Source organism: Euleptes europaea, chromosome 13 (assembly GCF_029931775.1).
Source record: "Euleptes europaea isolate rEulEur1 chromosome 13, rEulEur1.hap1, whole genome shotgun sequence".
Lineage (NCBI taxonomy): Eukaryota > Metazoa > Chordata > Lepidosauria > Squamata > Sphaerodactylidae > Euleptes > Euleptes europaea.
In genome coordinates, this window is record NC_079324.1 from 53,427,442 (window position 1) to 53,443,030 (window position 15,589).

General features: G+C 47.1%; 1 protein-coding gene across 2 annotated transcripts in view; it reads left to right on the forward strand.

Moving 5' to 3' along the window:
• TANGO2 (transport and golgi organization 2 homolog) overlaps positions 1–15,168 on the forward strand; it is a 102,625-nt gene extending 87,457 nt beyond the window's left edge. For both annotated transcript variants that reach the window (XM_056859503.1, XM_056859502.1), the window contains 4 exons: positions 2,970–3,040; positions 9,660–9,813; positions 14,004–14,108; positions 14,993–15,168. In XM_056859503.1, coding sequence (XP_056715481.1) covers positions 2,970–3,040; positions 9,660–9,813; positions 14,004–14,108; positions 14,993–15,113 — 451 coding nt within the window. In that variant the 3' untranslated portion in view covers positions 15,114–15,168. The remainder of the gene's footprint in view (positions 1–2,969; positions 3,041–9,659; positions 9,814–14,003; positions 14,109–14,992) is intronic.
• The last annotated feature ends 421 nt before the right edge of the window (positions 15,169–15,589 follow it).

Genomic DNA, 15,589 nt, shown 5'->3' on the forward strand with positions numbered 1-15,589 from the left:
TAATGAGATTTTATCCAGCTCGCTTTTGTTAGCGTCAAGCTATCGGTGCATCTCCTCCATTCTCCGACAGAACCGAAACGTTGGAGATGATTGTTCTTCTAAAAAGCTTTGTACTATTAGTGTTGGGGGGAAATATTCAATTCTGTGGCAAGTTGTTATTTATCCCGAAGATGGGTGGGGTGAGGGGCGCGGCGTCTCTGCTACACTTTGAAGATTTGTGCATAATTAAAATCTGGGCTGCCGATGTACTTCGTTTGCCAGTGGCTGCAAAAATGCCTCCCCGTCCCCAGTGTAAATAATCAGTGAATCACTTGAGTGAAATACTGCTTGATATGAGCTCATGTCAGCATCCAGCCCGATAGAGAGCACTTTGAGGTGCTGCTTTTCCGTGTTGGCAGAAGGGAATTGAAGGATGTTGAGAGTGAGCCATCTAATGGCAGCTTGCATTCCCTCCCCCTTCTCTCCTCAAAAAGGGGAGGGGCTGTGGCTCAGTTTGTAGAGCCTCTGCTTAGCATGCAGAAGGTCCCAGGTTCAATCCCCGGCATCTCCCGTTAAAGCAGGGATGGGGAACCTCAGGCCCGGGGGCCGTATGCGGCCCCCGAGGACATTTTTTGTGGCCCTCAAGAGCTCCGGGAACCCTGCCGCGGAGGCGGGGCGCAGGGCGGCCCTCCCCAAGGGTGTTCCTGGGGCCATGGCTTACAGCGCCCTTGTAGTGCCCTTTGGACTTCCTCTCACCGACTGTCGGTTGTTGGTCAGCGAGAGGGGAGGGAGAGGGACGCTTCCCCCAAGGCTGCCCCCTACAGCTGCGGCGTGCAGGAACGCTGTGGCACATTGTAAGCCCCTCTCGCTGCCTGTTGACTGTTGAGCAGTGGGGGGAGGGGAGAGGCCGGCGGCTCCCGGCGGCAGAGCATGCATGCGGGAGCCGATTGGGCTTGGGGGGGGGGCTTTTATGGACTCTGGGGGGGAGGGCATGGAGACTGGGGCCCGGTTGCTTGGGGCTCGGTGCGCCGCCGTGTGTGTGTGTGGGCAGGGGAAGTGGGGAGACTGGGGCCCGGTCGCGCAGGCCGGTATGCGTGGGTGTGTGTGTGTGGGGGAGGCTTTTCTCTTTTTTCTTCCTCTTTTTCTGTCACTCTTTCTCCTTTCTCTCCCTCTCTTTCTGTCTCTTTCTTTGTCTCCCTCCATCCTTTTTTTCTTCCCCTCCGTCCTTTTCTTTCTTTCTCCCCCTCTCTCCATTTCTTTCTCCCTTTCTCTCTCTTCCTCCCTCCCTTTTCCTCTTTCTCTATTTTCCTTCCTCCCTTGCCAGTCGACTGTGGGGCCCACCGCTGGCTGCCCTCCCACCTGGGAGGGGGGAGCTGGGGCGCCCTGCAGGCCTTCTCTGTGTGGCCTCCCCTGGGGTTGCCAACCTCCAGGTGGTGGCTGGAGACCTGGCAACCCTAGCCTCTCTCCCCCCCACGGGAGATCTACACCTGGTATGGCTCCCGAAAGATGTTATAAATGTGCAAATGGCCCTTGGCAGGAAAAAGGTTCCCCACCCCTGCGTTAAAGGGACTAGGCAAGGAGGTGATGTGAGACCCTGCCTGAGACCCTGGAGAGCCGCTGCTGGTCTGAGTAGACAATACCTACTTTGATGGACCAAGGGTCTGATTCAGGATAAGGCAGCTTCATGTGTTCATGTATCCATCACACCTGTATGTATGATGGCGGCCAAGGCTCAGTGGTAGAGCATCTGCTTGGCATTCAGAAGGTCCCAGGTTCAATCCCCCGCATCTCCAGTTAAAGGGACTAGGCAAGTAGGTGATGTGAAAGACCTCTGCCTGAGATCCTGGAGAATCACTGAGTAGACAATACTGACTTTGATGGACCAGAGGTCTGATTCAGTGTAAGGCAGCTTTATGTGTTCATGTGTTCACATCCGCAAAATTAAGACCTCATCCAGTTTTCTTCCCATTTCGCTTGTGTTGATGTGATGCTGGATTTATTTGAAATGCTCCCTATTTGGACAGAGTGGTTCCTACCTTTAGATGAGTGGCAGAGGCTAATCTTGTGAATCTTGGTTTCCCCACTCCTACACATGAAGCCAGCTGGGTGACCTTGGGCTAGTCACAGCTCTGATAGAGCTCTCTCAGCCCCACCTACCTCACAGGTTGTCTGTTGTGGGGAGGGGAAGGGAAGGTGATTGTAAGCTGGTCTGATTCTTCCTTAAGTGGTAGAAAAAGTCGGCATATAAAAACCAACTCTTCTTCTTCTTTGATGCTTTGATTCATATTTTGTAATTCAAGGTCGCTATTGCCTGAAAGAGGGGTTTGCGTAAAGTTGCGCAGTTATTGGAGAATAAAGTAAGCAGCAGAGGCATGGAGGCAGAAAAATGAAGAAAGAGTGGCGGAGCACACCCAGCTCTCTTGATGTCTGGATTGGAATGTGCCCTTTGTCACCCACCCTGGGGCGCGACGCCAAAAGGAACGTCTGTGAAACAGCCAAACGGCAGCATTGTTGACTCTGCAGCGCCAGCGGGATGGAGCGGGGTCACCACTGGGTACGATGCCGACCGCTGTGGATCAGATGCCCTCGCAGCTCCCTCTGGTGCTCATCCAACGTCGGGAACGATTGGAGAAATAAATCAATGGGAGGTGGGCGGGAATCCGATGTACGCTGGGTAATTACAAGTCTGTTTAAAGCACGGGCATTGCTAACAGGATGTATTATCTAATATGTTTTGTAGTTGATATTGGACTGATAAGAATGCTTTTCCGTGTGGTTTCTTCCTCTCTTTTCCCTTTTTTTTTAAGCAGCGACTCTGGCTCAAGTATTTAATCTGATTTTTTTCCCCAGTGCAGGAAGCTAAGTAATTGGCTGATCTCTGAACTGCAAAAATGTCTTGCTGTGTTGAGGGTTGCATGAAATTAGAATGTAATCAAAGATCTGAGTTACCATTTTGCAAGGAGAACTCTCTTTCTATTTTTATCTTTTAGCACCACCAAGGGAGATGTAATTTACTATTACGGAAACAAAGGAGACCCAGATCCTGTCTTCCTAAATCCCGGTGGGTTATATCAGAAAACTGTGGGTATTTCGGTTTGTTTTAAAAGCAATGGGGGGGGGGGTGTTTGTGTGCGTGTGCCCGTTGAATGCTTTGCCTTGAAAGCGAAAATCCCTTCTAATGGCCTCTTTGCCTATAGCAGCCATAGGGGAGTTGTAGGGCCACACTGATCAACAGGCCTGTGATAAAATAGTAGTGAGAAGTCCAGTAGCTCGTGGTGGATTTGGCCCAGGTCACCTTGATTTGGTCTGCTTTTTTCGGACAGTTTTGCAAATAGGCCCAAAGTGCCGTTTTATCAGTTGCTGAATGGGCCACGCTCGTTAACTTGGACATGAACCAGATGTTTGAAGAACTTAATACCGGTTGCTACTTAGTGATAATTTCTGTTACATTTTTCAGCACGCACTCTGTGTTACAGTAAATTATTCAGCATCCCAAGTCCACTGGATATTACTCAGATTTTACAGATAAGGAAGTGAGCGAGAGAGAGAGAGAGATGGCCGTGTACACACACAGAATTAATAATTGAGCACTTACATCTGAGAATCCTTAAATTTGAAGCTCCTTGCTCTATTTCCTCTACTTTGTCTACTGGAGCGCTGATCTTAGTCTGGTGGATTGAGGCCGGGCCTAAAGGGTTGCACCAGTGGCAGTGTAACATTTCTTTATTTGTTTGTATCCCCCCACTTCAAATTTGCACTGGACCAGTACAAGTTGAACCGCAGCGATTTGCCACTCGCCCCAAATCCTGAGATTTGACGTTTGCTGTGGATGCAAATAATTATCTGTTAGAAAGATCTCCCTTCCATATGCAGTGGTACATACGCACACCCTACAAAATTCTCTGGGGAAAAGGAATGACCATTGGATCCAAAGGTGCTCTTCTACTGTTCTTTTGCTGCTGGAAGGGCACGTTTGGCTCCAGTCCCATGTTTTGGACCCAACCCTGTTTCTGCGGTGGAGATACATCCTGAGAGACAGAGAAGATGATGTATGTAGATGGAGAACTGGGTTTGATTCCCCGCTCCTCCACATGAAGCCTGCTGGGTGACCTTGGACCTTGAGTTCTCTCCGAACTCTCTCAGCCCCACCTACCTCACAGGGTGTACGTTCTGGGGAGAGGAAGGGAAGGCGATAGTAAGCCGGTTTGAGACTTTTTAAAGGTAGAGAGGCCTGTGGTGCAGAGTGGTAAGCTGCAGTACTGTAGTCCAAGCTCTGCCCACGACCTGAGTTCGATCCCAACGGAAGTTGGTTTCAGGTAGCCGACTCAAGGTTGACTCAGCCTTCCATCCTTCTGAGGTCAGTAAAATGAGTACCCAGCTTGCTGGGGGTAAAGGGAAGATGACTGGGGAAGGCACTGGCAAACCACCCCATAAAAGAAAGTCTACCTAGTAAATGTCGGGATGTGACGTCACCCCATGGGTCAGGAATGACCCGGTGCTTGCACAAGGGACCTTTACCTTTAAAGGTAGAGAAAATTGGGGTATAAAAACCTATTATTATTATTCTCTACATCTTATTATGTTAGCCTTCAAACGTGCCCATCTCAGCTCTGGACCAATGCTGAAGCTGTGCTCCAGCGACTAAGGCAGAACAATTGGACTCTATGGTGTTGAATGCAGATCCTCTTGGCCAGTCTGCAGCATGGATTTTCAGACGGAAGCAGTCTAGCCATTGACTAGAAAAGCTGTTGAGTGAGGGATTAGACTAGATGGCCTATGAAGGCCTATTCTAACTCTAGGACTTGATGACTTGATGACAGACTTCATAAGGTTAAACAAAACAAAAAAAGAATCTCAGCATCGTGATGGGACTCAAACCCCCGTCTGTTCATTCCCTTTTCATAAAAATCTTTCAGAATATCCCTTAATTAAAAATGGAGAAACTACATAGCTCTGCTCACAATGGCTTTTTTTTGTATGCCTTAATTCTGCATTGAAAGAAGTGCCGTCGCTTCTTCACACCATGGCATAAAATCATAATAAAAGAATCCCGTATCCAGAGGATTTGGCTGTGCCGACCCTGATCTCTCTGCATCAAGCAGCATTTATTCTCTGCAAAATGCGGGTGCCGCAGGGAGGGGGAGTAGCTGCTCTTCGAGGGTCGTGGGGGGGGGGAGAGATCATTATATTACTCAGCTCCCGCTTGTTCTGTTGGATTATGGCCAGCAAATGTAGGGCACTGTTGGGGAGAGATCTCTGCTGTCAGCCAGTGTTGCCGTGCACCATTACGAAGCCTGTTTGAGAAACGTGCCTCTATCTGCACAAAGGGAGATGAAGCGCAGTTTATTACGCCATTTGTAGCCTGCTTTTAACGTGCAGAGTGCCGTGCAATCTTTTGCCTCCTGAAGGAGTGCAGCCGGGTCCTGTTAAATCTCTACGCTCGCTGTGTGACAGAACCGGGTCACACAGAACGTGGTGACCCTGCAGTGACATGAATTATCTGGGCTTTCCAAGGGCGAGAGCGTTGCCCGTGTTGCTGGTTGGCGCCAGCTCCTTTGAAAGCTTCCTATGACGTCGAAGCACTGTGGCAGTTCCCCCTGTTGTGCCGTAGGAGAGGAGCAGACACACCTCTGCCTGATAAAGTGTTATTGGTAGGGAAAGCCAGCTGGTCAGGTGTGGAACACTGTACCTAATACTGTTGCTGGGTCCAAACAGGGTGAGAATGAACAGGTGTGATGGATACATGAACACATGAAGCTGCCTTATACTGAATCAGATCCTTGGTCCATCAAAGTCAGTACTGTCTACTCAGACCGGCAGTGGCTCTCCAGGGTCTCAGGCAGAGGTCTTTCTCATCACCTACTTGCCTAGTCCCTTTAACTGGAGATGCCGGGGATTGAACCTGGGACCTTCTGCATGCCAAGCAGATGCTCTACCACTGAGCCACAGGCCCTCCCCATAGCCACAGGCCCTCCCCAAAGATTTGGAAGCAAAATAAGAGTAAGTTCAAAGATAAAGACCGCTACTTATATGCCCGCCTGCCTGTTGTATGCAGACGCCCAACTTTGATTTGATGAGAGATGTGGAGACCCACAGCAGGACAGAACATGGTGTCACTGAGACCCACTGTCTTTTAGTAAAGGTGTTTCTAAGCATGATGAGCATTCTGTTGCTGGCTTTGTGTGGGTATGTGTGTGTTGTGCCACTTACTGCTGCTTAGTAGCTTTATTTGAATTTGAACACATGAACACATGAAGCTGCCTTCTACTGAATCAGACCCTTGGTTCATCAAAGTCAGTATTGTCTACTCAGACCGGCAGCTGCTCTCAGGGGTCTCAGGCAGAGGTCTTTCTCATCACCTACTTGTCTAGTCACTTTAACTGGAGATGCCAGGGATTGAACCTGGGGCCTTCTGCATGCCAAGCAGATGCTCTACCACTGAGCCACAGCCCCTCCCCTAAATTCTGGAGGCATATAAATTCTGGAAGCTGCCATATACTGAATCAGACCCTTTGTGCATCGAAGTCAGTATTGTCTATGAGTAGACAATACTGACTTCGATGATTCAGTATATGGCAGCTTCATGTGGCTCTCCAGGATCTCAGGTAGAGGTCTTTCACATCACCTACCTGCCTAGTCCCTTTAACTGGAGATGCTGGGGTTTGAACCTGGGACCTTCTGCATGCCAAGCAGATGCTCTAACACTGAGCTATGGCCCTTCAGTTTTTATGCGTTCCATTTTCATTGTAGTCACCTCAAAACCTTTTGAAGCAGAAAGGCAGGGTACGGAAGTAAGTGCTGTCAAGTTGCCGCCGACTTATGGCAACCCCAGCCAGGGGCTTTTAAGACAAGTGAGAAGCAGAAGTGGTTTGCCATTGCCTCCCTCTATACATTGTTTCTTGGTGGTCTCCCATCCAAGGACCAACCCTACTATACCATGCTACTATACCATGCTGCCTGCCCTCCCAAAAGGCAGGGCAGACTCTTCTTAAATAAATAATGCTGTCCCCCCGCCTGCCTATCCTTAAGCCCTGTCCCTTCTGAGACTCCAAAAGGTACTGAATAATCCCATAGAACCCTTTCTTTGAATTGCCAGTGGAGAGTCCTTGGGGGAAGAGCAGTGGCTTGACGGGAGAGCATCTACTTTGCATACAAAAAAAGTCTCAGGTTCAGTCCCTGGCATCTCTGGTGAAAGGATCTCATGTAACAGGTGTTAGGGAAGATCTTGAGATCTTTGAGAGCTGGTGCCAGTAACAGCAGACCAGATAAGAACCTAAGAAGAGTCCTGCTGGATCAGACCATTGGCCCATCTAGTCCAGCATCCTGTCTCACACAATGGCCAACCAGTTACTATGGAAGGCCAACAACAGGGCATAGAGACCAGGGGCCTTCTCCAGATGTTGCCTCCTGCAAGCAACACTCAGAGATTCACTACCTCTGAATACGGAAGTTCCCTTTAGTCATCATGGCTAGTAGCCACTGATAGACCTCTCCTCAATTAATCTGTCCCATCCCCTTTTAAAACCATTTATTCTTTTGTCCATTGTCCATGGAAAATGAATTGCACAGCTTAATGACCTCTTGACCAAAGAAGTATTTCCAGATGGAGCAGTGGTCTGAAAACATAGAAGTCAGTTTCATACACTGGTATTTGGAAGCAAACTAATAAGAGGACCCACGGCTGGCTTCTTGCTCCATTCGCTGCAAGTGCCCAGAGATGGCTCCAGACTGAGCGCCAGTCCAGTCCTGCATATCATATAGTGACCTGGGAAAGAAGATGCATGCATGATCTTCCACACACAATGGTGTTATGTGGAAATTCCTCTTGGGTCATTCCCACGCAGCCATGCAGGTGAACCATCGCATGAAGAAGTCCTTGGAGTCAGTTTGTACGTTTCTGGTTTCTGTATAAAAGTCACTCGTGCGTTGTCTTTTCTCCACCTGCGGATAGGCTACTAGCTACACTTGGAAAGGTTTGAATCTGTAGTTTTTCTTGGCTTACGAAAGTTCCCATAGCAAAGTTGAAGAACCTGGAAGGGGGTGTGTGGTTGAGGAGGCTATCAGCAGTACAAGAAGAGGCAGTGTACAAGGGGGTTGTCTTTCCTTCTCCTGGCAAAGCAACAGCTGTCTTCTAACCCATTTTAAATATTTATCCTTTCACAGTTTTTTAAAAAAGAAAATCATCATTTAACTAATTGACTGGTGAAAATAAACACGTCTGCAGATGAATCTTGGGGAGATTTACAGCAGAACGCTTGATTTGTCTAATGCAAACAGATGGTTATTGGTCTGTAAAGTAATCTTGAGCATGCGGCCTGATCCAAAAGACACATGCAGATTAGGGTGAAATTGTATCTTGTAGGAGTCACAGGATTGCGGCTGAAAGCACTAGCCCCATGCCAAGTCTCCCTCTTCTTCTCCCCTTGCATCCCATCCCATCCTCCCAATTGTTGGTGGTACCACTTATCCTGTGTCCACACACTGTGCATTTCCCTGCTTTTGCCATGCAAAATAAACAGTAAGGGACAGCTTCGGCTGAAATCAGCTGGAGAAGTTGACTTCTTGTTTTACAATTAATGATGTAGTCAGATACTTCGATAGATCAATTGGGTGCATTGTGGGTTTTCATTAGCTCAATCATCGCACCCTTTTTTTACACGCATCAAGTGGTGTTTCACCATCTGTCACAGCAATGTGCTGTATCGCACGGGGTTCCATTTTGCAGATGAGGCTGTTGGTGACACGCTTCTTTTAAATTCTTGGCATAACCACTTTAAGAGGTGGCTTGTTTTTTTTGCTTATGTGTTTTTAATTTTAACTGTTTTTTTCATTGTTTCAGTGTTTTAATACTCTTACATTCACCGCCTTGTGGACTCTGATTGGGTGGAAAGGCGGCGTAAAAATGTTTTAAATAAGAAAACAGGAAAATCTGATCATAAAAAAGGTCATGCTGGATCAGACCAAGGTCCATCAAGTCCAGCAGTCTGCTCACACATTGGCCAACCAGGTGCCTCTAGGAAGCCCACAAACAAGACGACTGCAGCAGCATTGTCCTGCCCATGTTTCAAAGCGCCTAATATAATAGGCATGCTCCTCTGATCCTGGAGAGAATAGGTATGCATCATGACTAGTATCCATTTTTCTAGTAGCCATGAATACTCCTCTCCTCCATGAACATGTCCACTCTCTTCTGGTTTCATTTCTACTCCCTTTTCTGATAATCCATAACCTTTATCAGGAGTTTGCCGTTATCAGTACCGCTGCATGCTGGAGGTAGAAACTGCTGTCAAGTCACAGCTGAAGTATGGCAACCCTGTCGGATTTTCAAGGCAAGATATGAACAGAGGTGGTTTGCCATTGGTTTCTTCTCCATAGCAATACTGGTCTTCCTTGGTGGTCTCCCATCCAAGTACTATCCAGGGCCAACCTGCTTAGCTTCCGAAATTCGATGAGAGCAGGCTAGCCTGGGCCATCTGGGTCAGGACAAACCCAAATATCATATGACAACTATTCACTAGGTTTACTAAGCTCATGGTTCCCCCAAGTCATCATGACATTCTTGAATATTCTCACCCTCCACCTGGTAACCCTAACACTGTCCTTCCCCTCGTGTCTGCAGTCTCTTCAGTTGAGTGTTTAATATAAACAGTTCTTAAAATTTATTTTTTTCCCTCTTCCAGGGGTTTATGGCTTGAGCAACTCTTTGCTGGATACTCCATGGAAGAAGCTTCAGTTTGGAAAACAGCTCTTCACAGATGTTGTCAAGCACAGTCAAGACCTCACCAAGGAAGACCTGGTGCAAGAGCTCATTAAAGTGATGAACAACCAAGACCCGTAAAGATACTCTCTCATATCTTCCTTTGGCGTCTAGTCTTTCTGGCAACCTGCCGGTTGTTTACAAAACTTGCATTTCATGGGGCAACAACAATGTTTGGGAGTGAAATGTCAGTTCTCCAAAGAGACCGGGCTATTTTATCCTGGGTTTTTTGGTGCTTCAGTGCTTTCAGTCTAGATTTATTAGGATGCTACCAAATTCTCTTTATGTATTTAAAATATTTTCATGTCAAGGATTCTTTCAGGTATCTGGGACCCAAGGCAGTTAACAAAAAGCTAAAAACATTCAAGTAATAATTAATTAAAAACATAAAAAACTGCAGTAGAAAAGAGCAAGGGTCCAGCAGCACCTGGTAGGGTAGGAGCTTTCATGAGTCACAGCTCACTTCTTCAGATGCAGCTAGTAAGCGAGTCCATCTTTCCTTAAGTAGAGAAGAGTGAATTCAAACAGCCAATGGCGATAGCATGTAAATATCAATAGCAGGTAAATGACATTAGCAGGTGTGATTGGATTAGGTGTGATATGCAGAGGGGTAGTAGGCGTGAAGAAATCAACACTGGTAATGAGATATGAATATTGACATTTACATGGTGATAAAAAACTAAAGTGTTTCCAACACCCATTTAGCAGACCACAACCCAAAAAATCCTAAAAGCATATCACTTGTTAAAATGTTACCAATGTCAAGGGATACCCAAAGGCCTTCCTAGGTTCCTCCAGAGGACCATTACAAAAGTTGTGGAGGGCACTACAAAAGCCCATAAACCGGCAGCAGCAGAGTCCTCCCTCCTTTGATGGATGGGGGCACAATTTCCCAGAGTTCCATGCATGCCTGCATTAATAAAGCCAGGGATGCATCGTAACCATTCATTTTAATATGTTTCCTTATAAACTCCTTTTCATTAGAAATAGATCTTTAAATAAAAAGCGCAAAAAAAGGTTGGCCTGAAAAGGCCATATTCAGCACCCTTCCATGTCTTTTTACTTATATGTGTATAATCTTGTGTGAGTGGCATCTCTCTGACTTACTGGGGTCTTTTGTTCGTAATTGGATCATAACTCTTAATATACGATAGGAGGTGGAAGGCACGGAGCCAGTGGACTTTTAACTAGGATTAAGATGCAACTCAGCTCATTGTCTGCAAGGAATAGACAGTTTGGATTGATTTTTGGGGAGGCGAGAATTCATTATTATTTTTAGTTTGTTGGGCTAAAGCAGAAACTCAGATTTGCAGGAACACATTGGTAGCAAAAGAGAGAAACAGATGGATTGACAAGCACATAACACCTTGACGTTCGATCTGGCATCACACTTTGCCTTCATGGAATTAGATTATTAATGATTCCTACGGATTTATGCATGCAAAATGCTTTGTCTAGGTCAGGGGTCAGCAAACTCATTAGTCAAAAGAGCCAAATATAAACAGTACAACCATTGAGATTTCTTTTGAGAGCCAAATTTCTTAAACTTAAACTATATAGGTAGGTACACTGTTTATTAACTTAATAAACTTTAATTAAAGTTTTAAGTTTTAATTAAACTTTAGGTACACTGAATAAAACTTGATATCATACTGAATAGTGATCTTATTTATTGATAAAAAATAAATTGTAAGTCCCTGCCATTTCCCCCTCCCCGTCTGGAGGCCTGGTCTACCGCCATAAAAGCCTATTGGTAGACCTGGCCTCCGGCTGAGTCCCATTGGGAGGCCAGGTCTATCCATTGGCTTTCTTGGCAGTAGACCTGGCCTCCGGAGGCCCATAGAAGCCAATTGGTAGACCTGGCCTCTGAAGGGGGACTTTTTCCCCTCCTTGGAGTCCAGGTCTACCGCCAAGAAAGCCAGTGGGTAGACATGGCCTCCCAATGGGACTCAGCCGGAGGCCAGGTCTACCAAAGGAAGCCCGCCCCGCCCAACAGCTAATAGGCGGGGGGGGCAGGAACTGCCGAGCCGCCCGCCCATCAATCGCGCGGCTAGAGGGGAGGGGAGGCTTTAGCCTTGAGGGCAAGGGAAAGGGGGACCTAGCCATTCTCCACAGCGGGGGGGGGGGAGAGACAGCACGCCCGCTCGCCTGCTCTCTCGCGCTCGCTCTCAGGCGCGCGGCTCCGCAGCCTGGCTGCCGGCGCGAGTGGGTGCGAGAGCAGGGTCTCCGAACCAAGTTCGGAGAGCCGCACTCAACAGGCCAAAGAGCCGCATGCGGCTTAGGAGCCGCAGTTTGCAGACCCCTGGTCTAGGTGTAAAAAAAAAAGTACCTTGTGGGATGAGGGCTGCTTTCCAGACTAGTTATGATGACCCAGTTATATTCCCAGAAATAGTATGGGTGAAGATAAAAGGTAAAGGTAGTCCCCTGTGCAAACATCGGGTCATCACTGACCTATCACATCACAACATTTTCTAGGCAGAATATGTTTTACAGGGTGGTTTGCCATTGCCTTCCCCAGTTGTCTACACTTTACCCCCAGCGAGTTGGGTACTTATTTTACTGACCTTGGAAGGATGGAAGGCTGAGTCAACCTTGAGCCAGCTACCTGAAACTGACTTCCGTTGGGATCAAACTCAAGTCATGGGCAGAGTTTTTGACTGTAGTACTGCAGCTTACCCCTCTGCGCCACAGTGCGAAACCCTCTGGTAAAACAGAGCCAGTGTGATACGGTGGTTAGGATGAGGATCTGGGGGACCCAGGTTCAAATCCCCACTCTGTCACGAAAGCTTCCTGAGAGACCTTAATCAGAGAACTAGTTGGTGGTGACACAGGACATGTCATTTTTTGTGGAACTCCCTTCTCCATCCATCCCTGCAAGCGTTTCAGCAGCAGGCAGCAGCGCTGCTCATTCTGAGAGGTTTTGGGGAGCTCCATTCACCCTGCAGCCCATTAGCTTCTATAGATCTGAGGTTGTCTTTTGTTATTATTTTCCGCTGGACCAGCTATTTTCATTCAGGGTTGGTTTAATCTCTCAGTTACCCGCTGTATGGATTCGGTGAACCGAAAGGTTGTGATGCGAATATTGTAATCAAACCAAGAGCCGCATGATACTATGCTGAAACCCCCCATAATAGTTGCCCTTGTCAGTATTTTTGTGGTTTGATTTGGGAATGTTCTCCAGAAATATTCATTTGCGTATGGAGTATGGGAAGCCGGTATTGCAGAGGGCCAAAATATGTCTCCTCTATTCACTGCAGCAAAATTAAACAAAATCTAGTGCTACCTTGAAATCTTACAGCCCATTCCTGAGAATTGGGCCGAAAGTCTTCTGGAGGCGGCGAGACCTTACCGCCAGCGTAAGTGCATGTAATCGTGCGATTACACGCACTTACTCTGGCGGCGAGGCCAGTCCTGCCGGTGGCCGAGTGCCGTGGGACCGCGCCTCGCCCCTCCACCTGCCTGGCCTCTCCGTGGTGCAGGCCATGGCGTGGAGAGGCCACGCTGGCGCAGGGGAGGTGTTCCGGGGGGAGGAGCCGCCGGTTTCAGCCCTGGCCAGCAGCGGCAAGAACGGCGTTGTTTTCAATGGGGCGAAAGGCCCCGATAAAACAAAAAAAAGCCGCGAGACAGCTTTTTTTTTGTTTTCCGGGTTACACGAAATGTCTTTGGAAGGTCCATCAAGTCTAGCAGTCTGTTCACACAGTGGCCAACCAGGGGCCTCTAGGAAGCCCACAAACAAGACAACCGCAGCAGCATTATCCTGCCTGTGTTCCACGGCATCTAATATAATAGGCATGCTCCTGTGATCCTGGAGAGAGTAGGTATGCATCATGACTAGTATCCATTTTGACTAGTAGCCATGAATAGCCCTCTTCTCCATGGACATGTCCACTCCCCTCTTAAAGCCTTCCAAGTTGGCAGCCATCACCACATCCTGGGGCAGGGAGTTCCACAATTTAACTATACGTTGTGTGAAGAAATACTTCCTTTTATCAGTTTTGAATCTCTAACCCTCCAGTTTCAGGAGATGACCCTGAGTTCTAGTATTATGAGAGAGGGAGAAAAGCTTCTCCCTGTTCACTCTCTCCATACCATGCATAATTTTATAGACCTCTATCATGTCTCCCCTTAACCGCCTTCTTTCCAAGCTAAACAGCCCTAAGCGTTGGGTTGTTCATGCATAGAGCAGTTCATGCTGGAATAAATGTGGTCTTAAGGTGCTGCTGGATTCCTGTTAAATCATCTTCAATTTGATTACTGTCCTATCCAGGCAGTTGCCGGACCCTGCCATTGAGGATCAGGGGAAAGACTACATCCTCCCCATCCTGGACAAGTATGCTGCTATATGTGTCCGTTGCCCAAATTATGGAACCAGGTAAAATAAAGGCTCTGAGAGGCTTTTGTGCACAGTTAAGACTGCTTCTATTTTTTTTTGCTCACCCTGTCAGTTATTTATTGTCACTTCTGACGTTCAGTGTACTTTCTTTATTCTCATAACTGCATGGACATTATAGCCAAGCCCAAAATGGTGAACCCAACTGCAATAAATCTCTCTCACATGTTTGTGCTCATACACCATGTATCCCTAACTACTAGTGTTGCAGTCTTTGGTATGGATTTGAACTCTTTTTAAGCTTCCCAGGAGCCAGTCTTGGCTGTAAAGGTCAGCTAAGAAGCAGAGAGCTTTTCAAAACTTCACAATAAGCTTCAAGCACCCAGACTGGGGCAGTCAATGGGTGCGTTAGAAGGGCTAGGAAAGGGCGAAGGGTAAACTGATGTCATTTGAATGGCTGCGCGGGTTCCCCCCCCCCCTTACTTATTTTTCTGTGTGTGATGTAGGGTGGAGGTTTAAAACAAGTTACACTCAGTTTCATCACCTGCCCCTGAGTTCTAAGATTATGAAAGAAATGGTTTGTTCCATCCATGTCCTCCATCCTATGCATAATTTTATAAACCTCTATCCTGAGTCTTCTTTCTCTTTTTAATATTATTCATCACCCAGATGTACTATGTAGTTCTTAAATCATTTCGACAGTGGAGTAAAGTCAGAAAAGTCTGAATTCTGCAGCACAAAACAGATTAGGAATTGCATCTTTGTCCTTGACTGTAGTGCTGCGGGGGTTCCCCCCCCCCTTATTTTTCTGTGTGCTATGTAGGGTGGAGGTTTAAAACAAGTTGTGCTCAAAGAACGAGAAGCTCAAAAAATAGCTAGGTAAAAACACAGCTGTTTCCCCCCCCCCTGTTTTTCTTTGTTTTCAGGACGAATACGGTCATTCTCATTGATGCTGAAGGCCACGTCACTTTCACCGAGCGCACAATGCTGAATGCAGATGTTGACCAATGGAAAATGAGCACCTATCAGTTCAAACTGCAGATTTAACAGCTTTCCATTTGAATGGATCGCAAGAATAGGGAACGAGAGCAAGCTATTGGAGTCAGGGCGGGGGAGGCCTTGGAAATGGGCTTCGGAGAGCAAACGCTCGCGAATGTTGCCGTAGCATACCCTAGCAACCACCAAAACCTTTTTGCACAAAAGCCTTTAAAAAAAAACATGGCTAAATGTATAAACCAGGTTTTGCACTGGTTGCTGTGTTAGATTTTTCCAAAGAGACTCCACCAGGCTACAAAATTACCTGGAGCAATCATGAATGTGGTATGGGATACATAGGATGTGATGATTGTGATTTATTCCTTTTGGACAAATAGAGTCGGGGGGGAAAATAAGAGAATCTGCAGTGTGATTTTTTTTTAAGTCCGTGTTGATCTGATGAGCAGGAGCTCCACATTCATTTCAGCATCTGGGTTTACTGACCTCCTTTGGCATCCCAAGGAGACCTTGACATTGAAATGAACAGG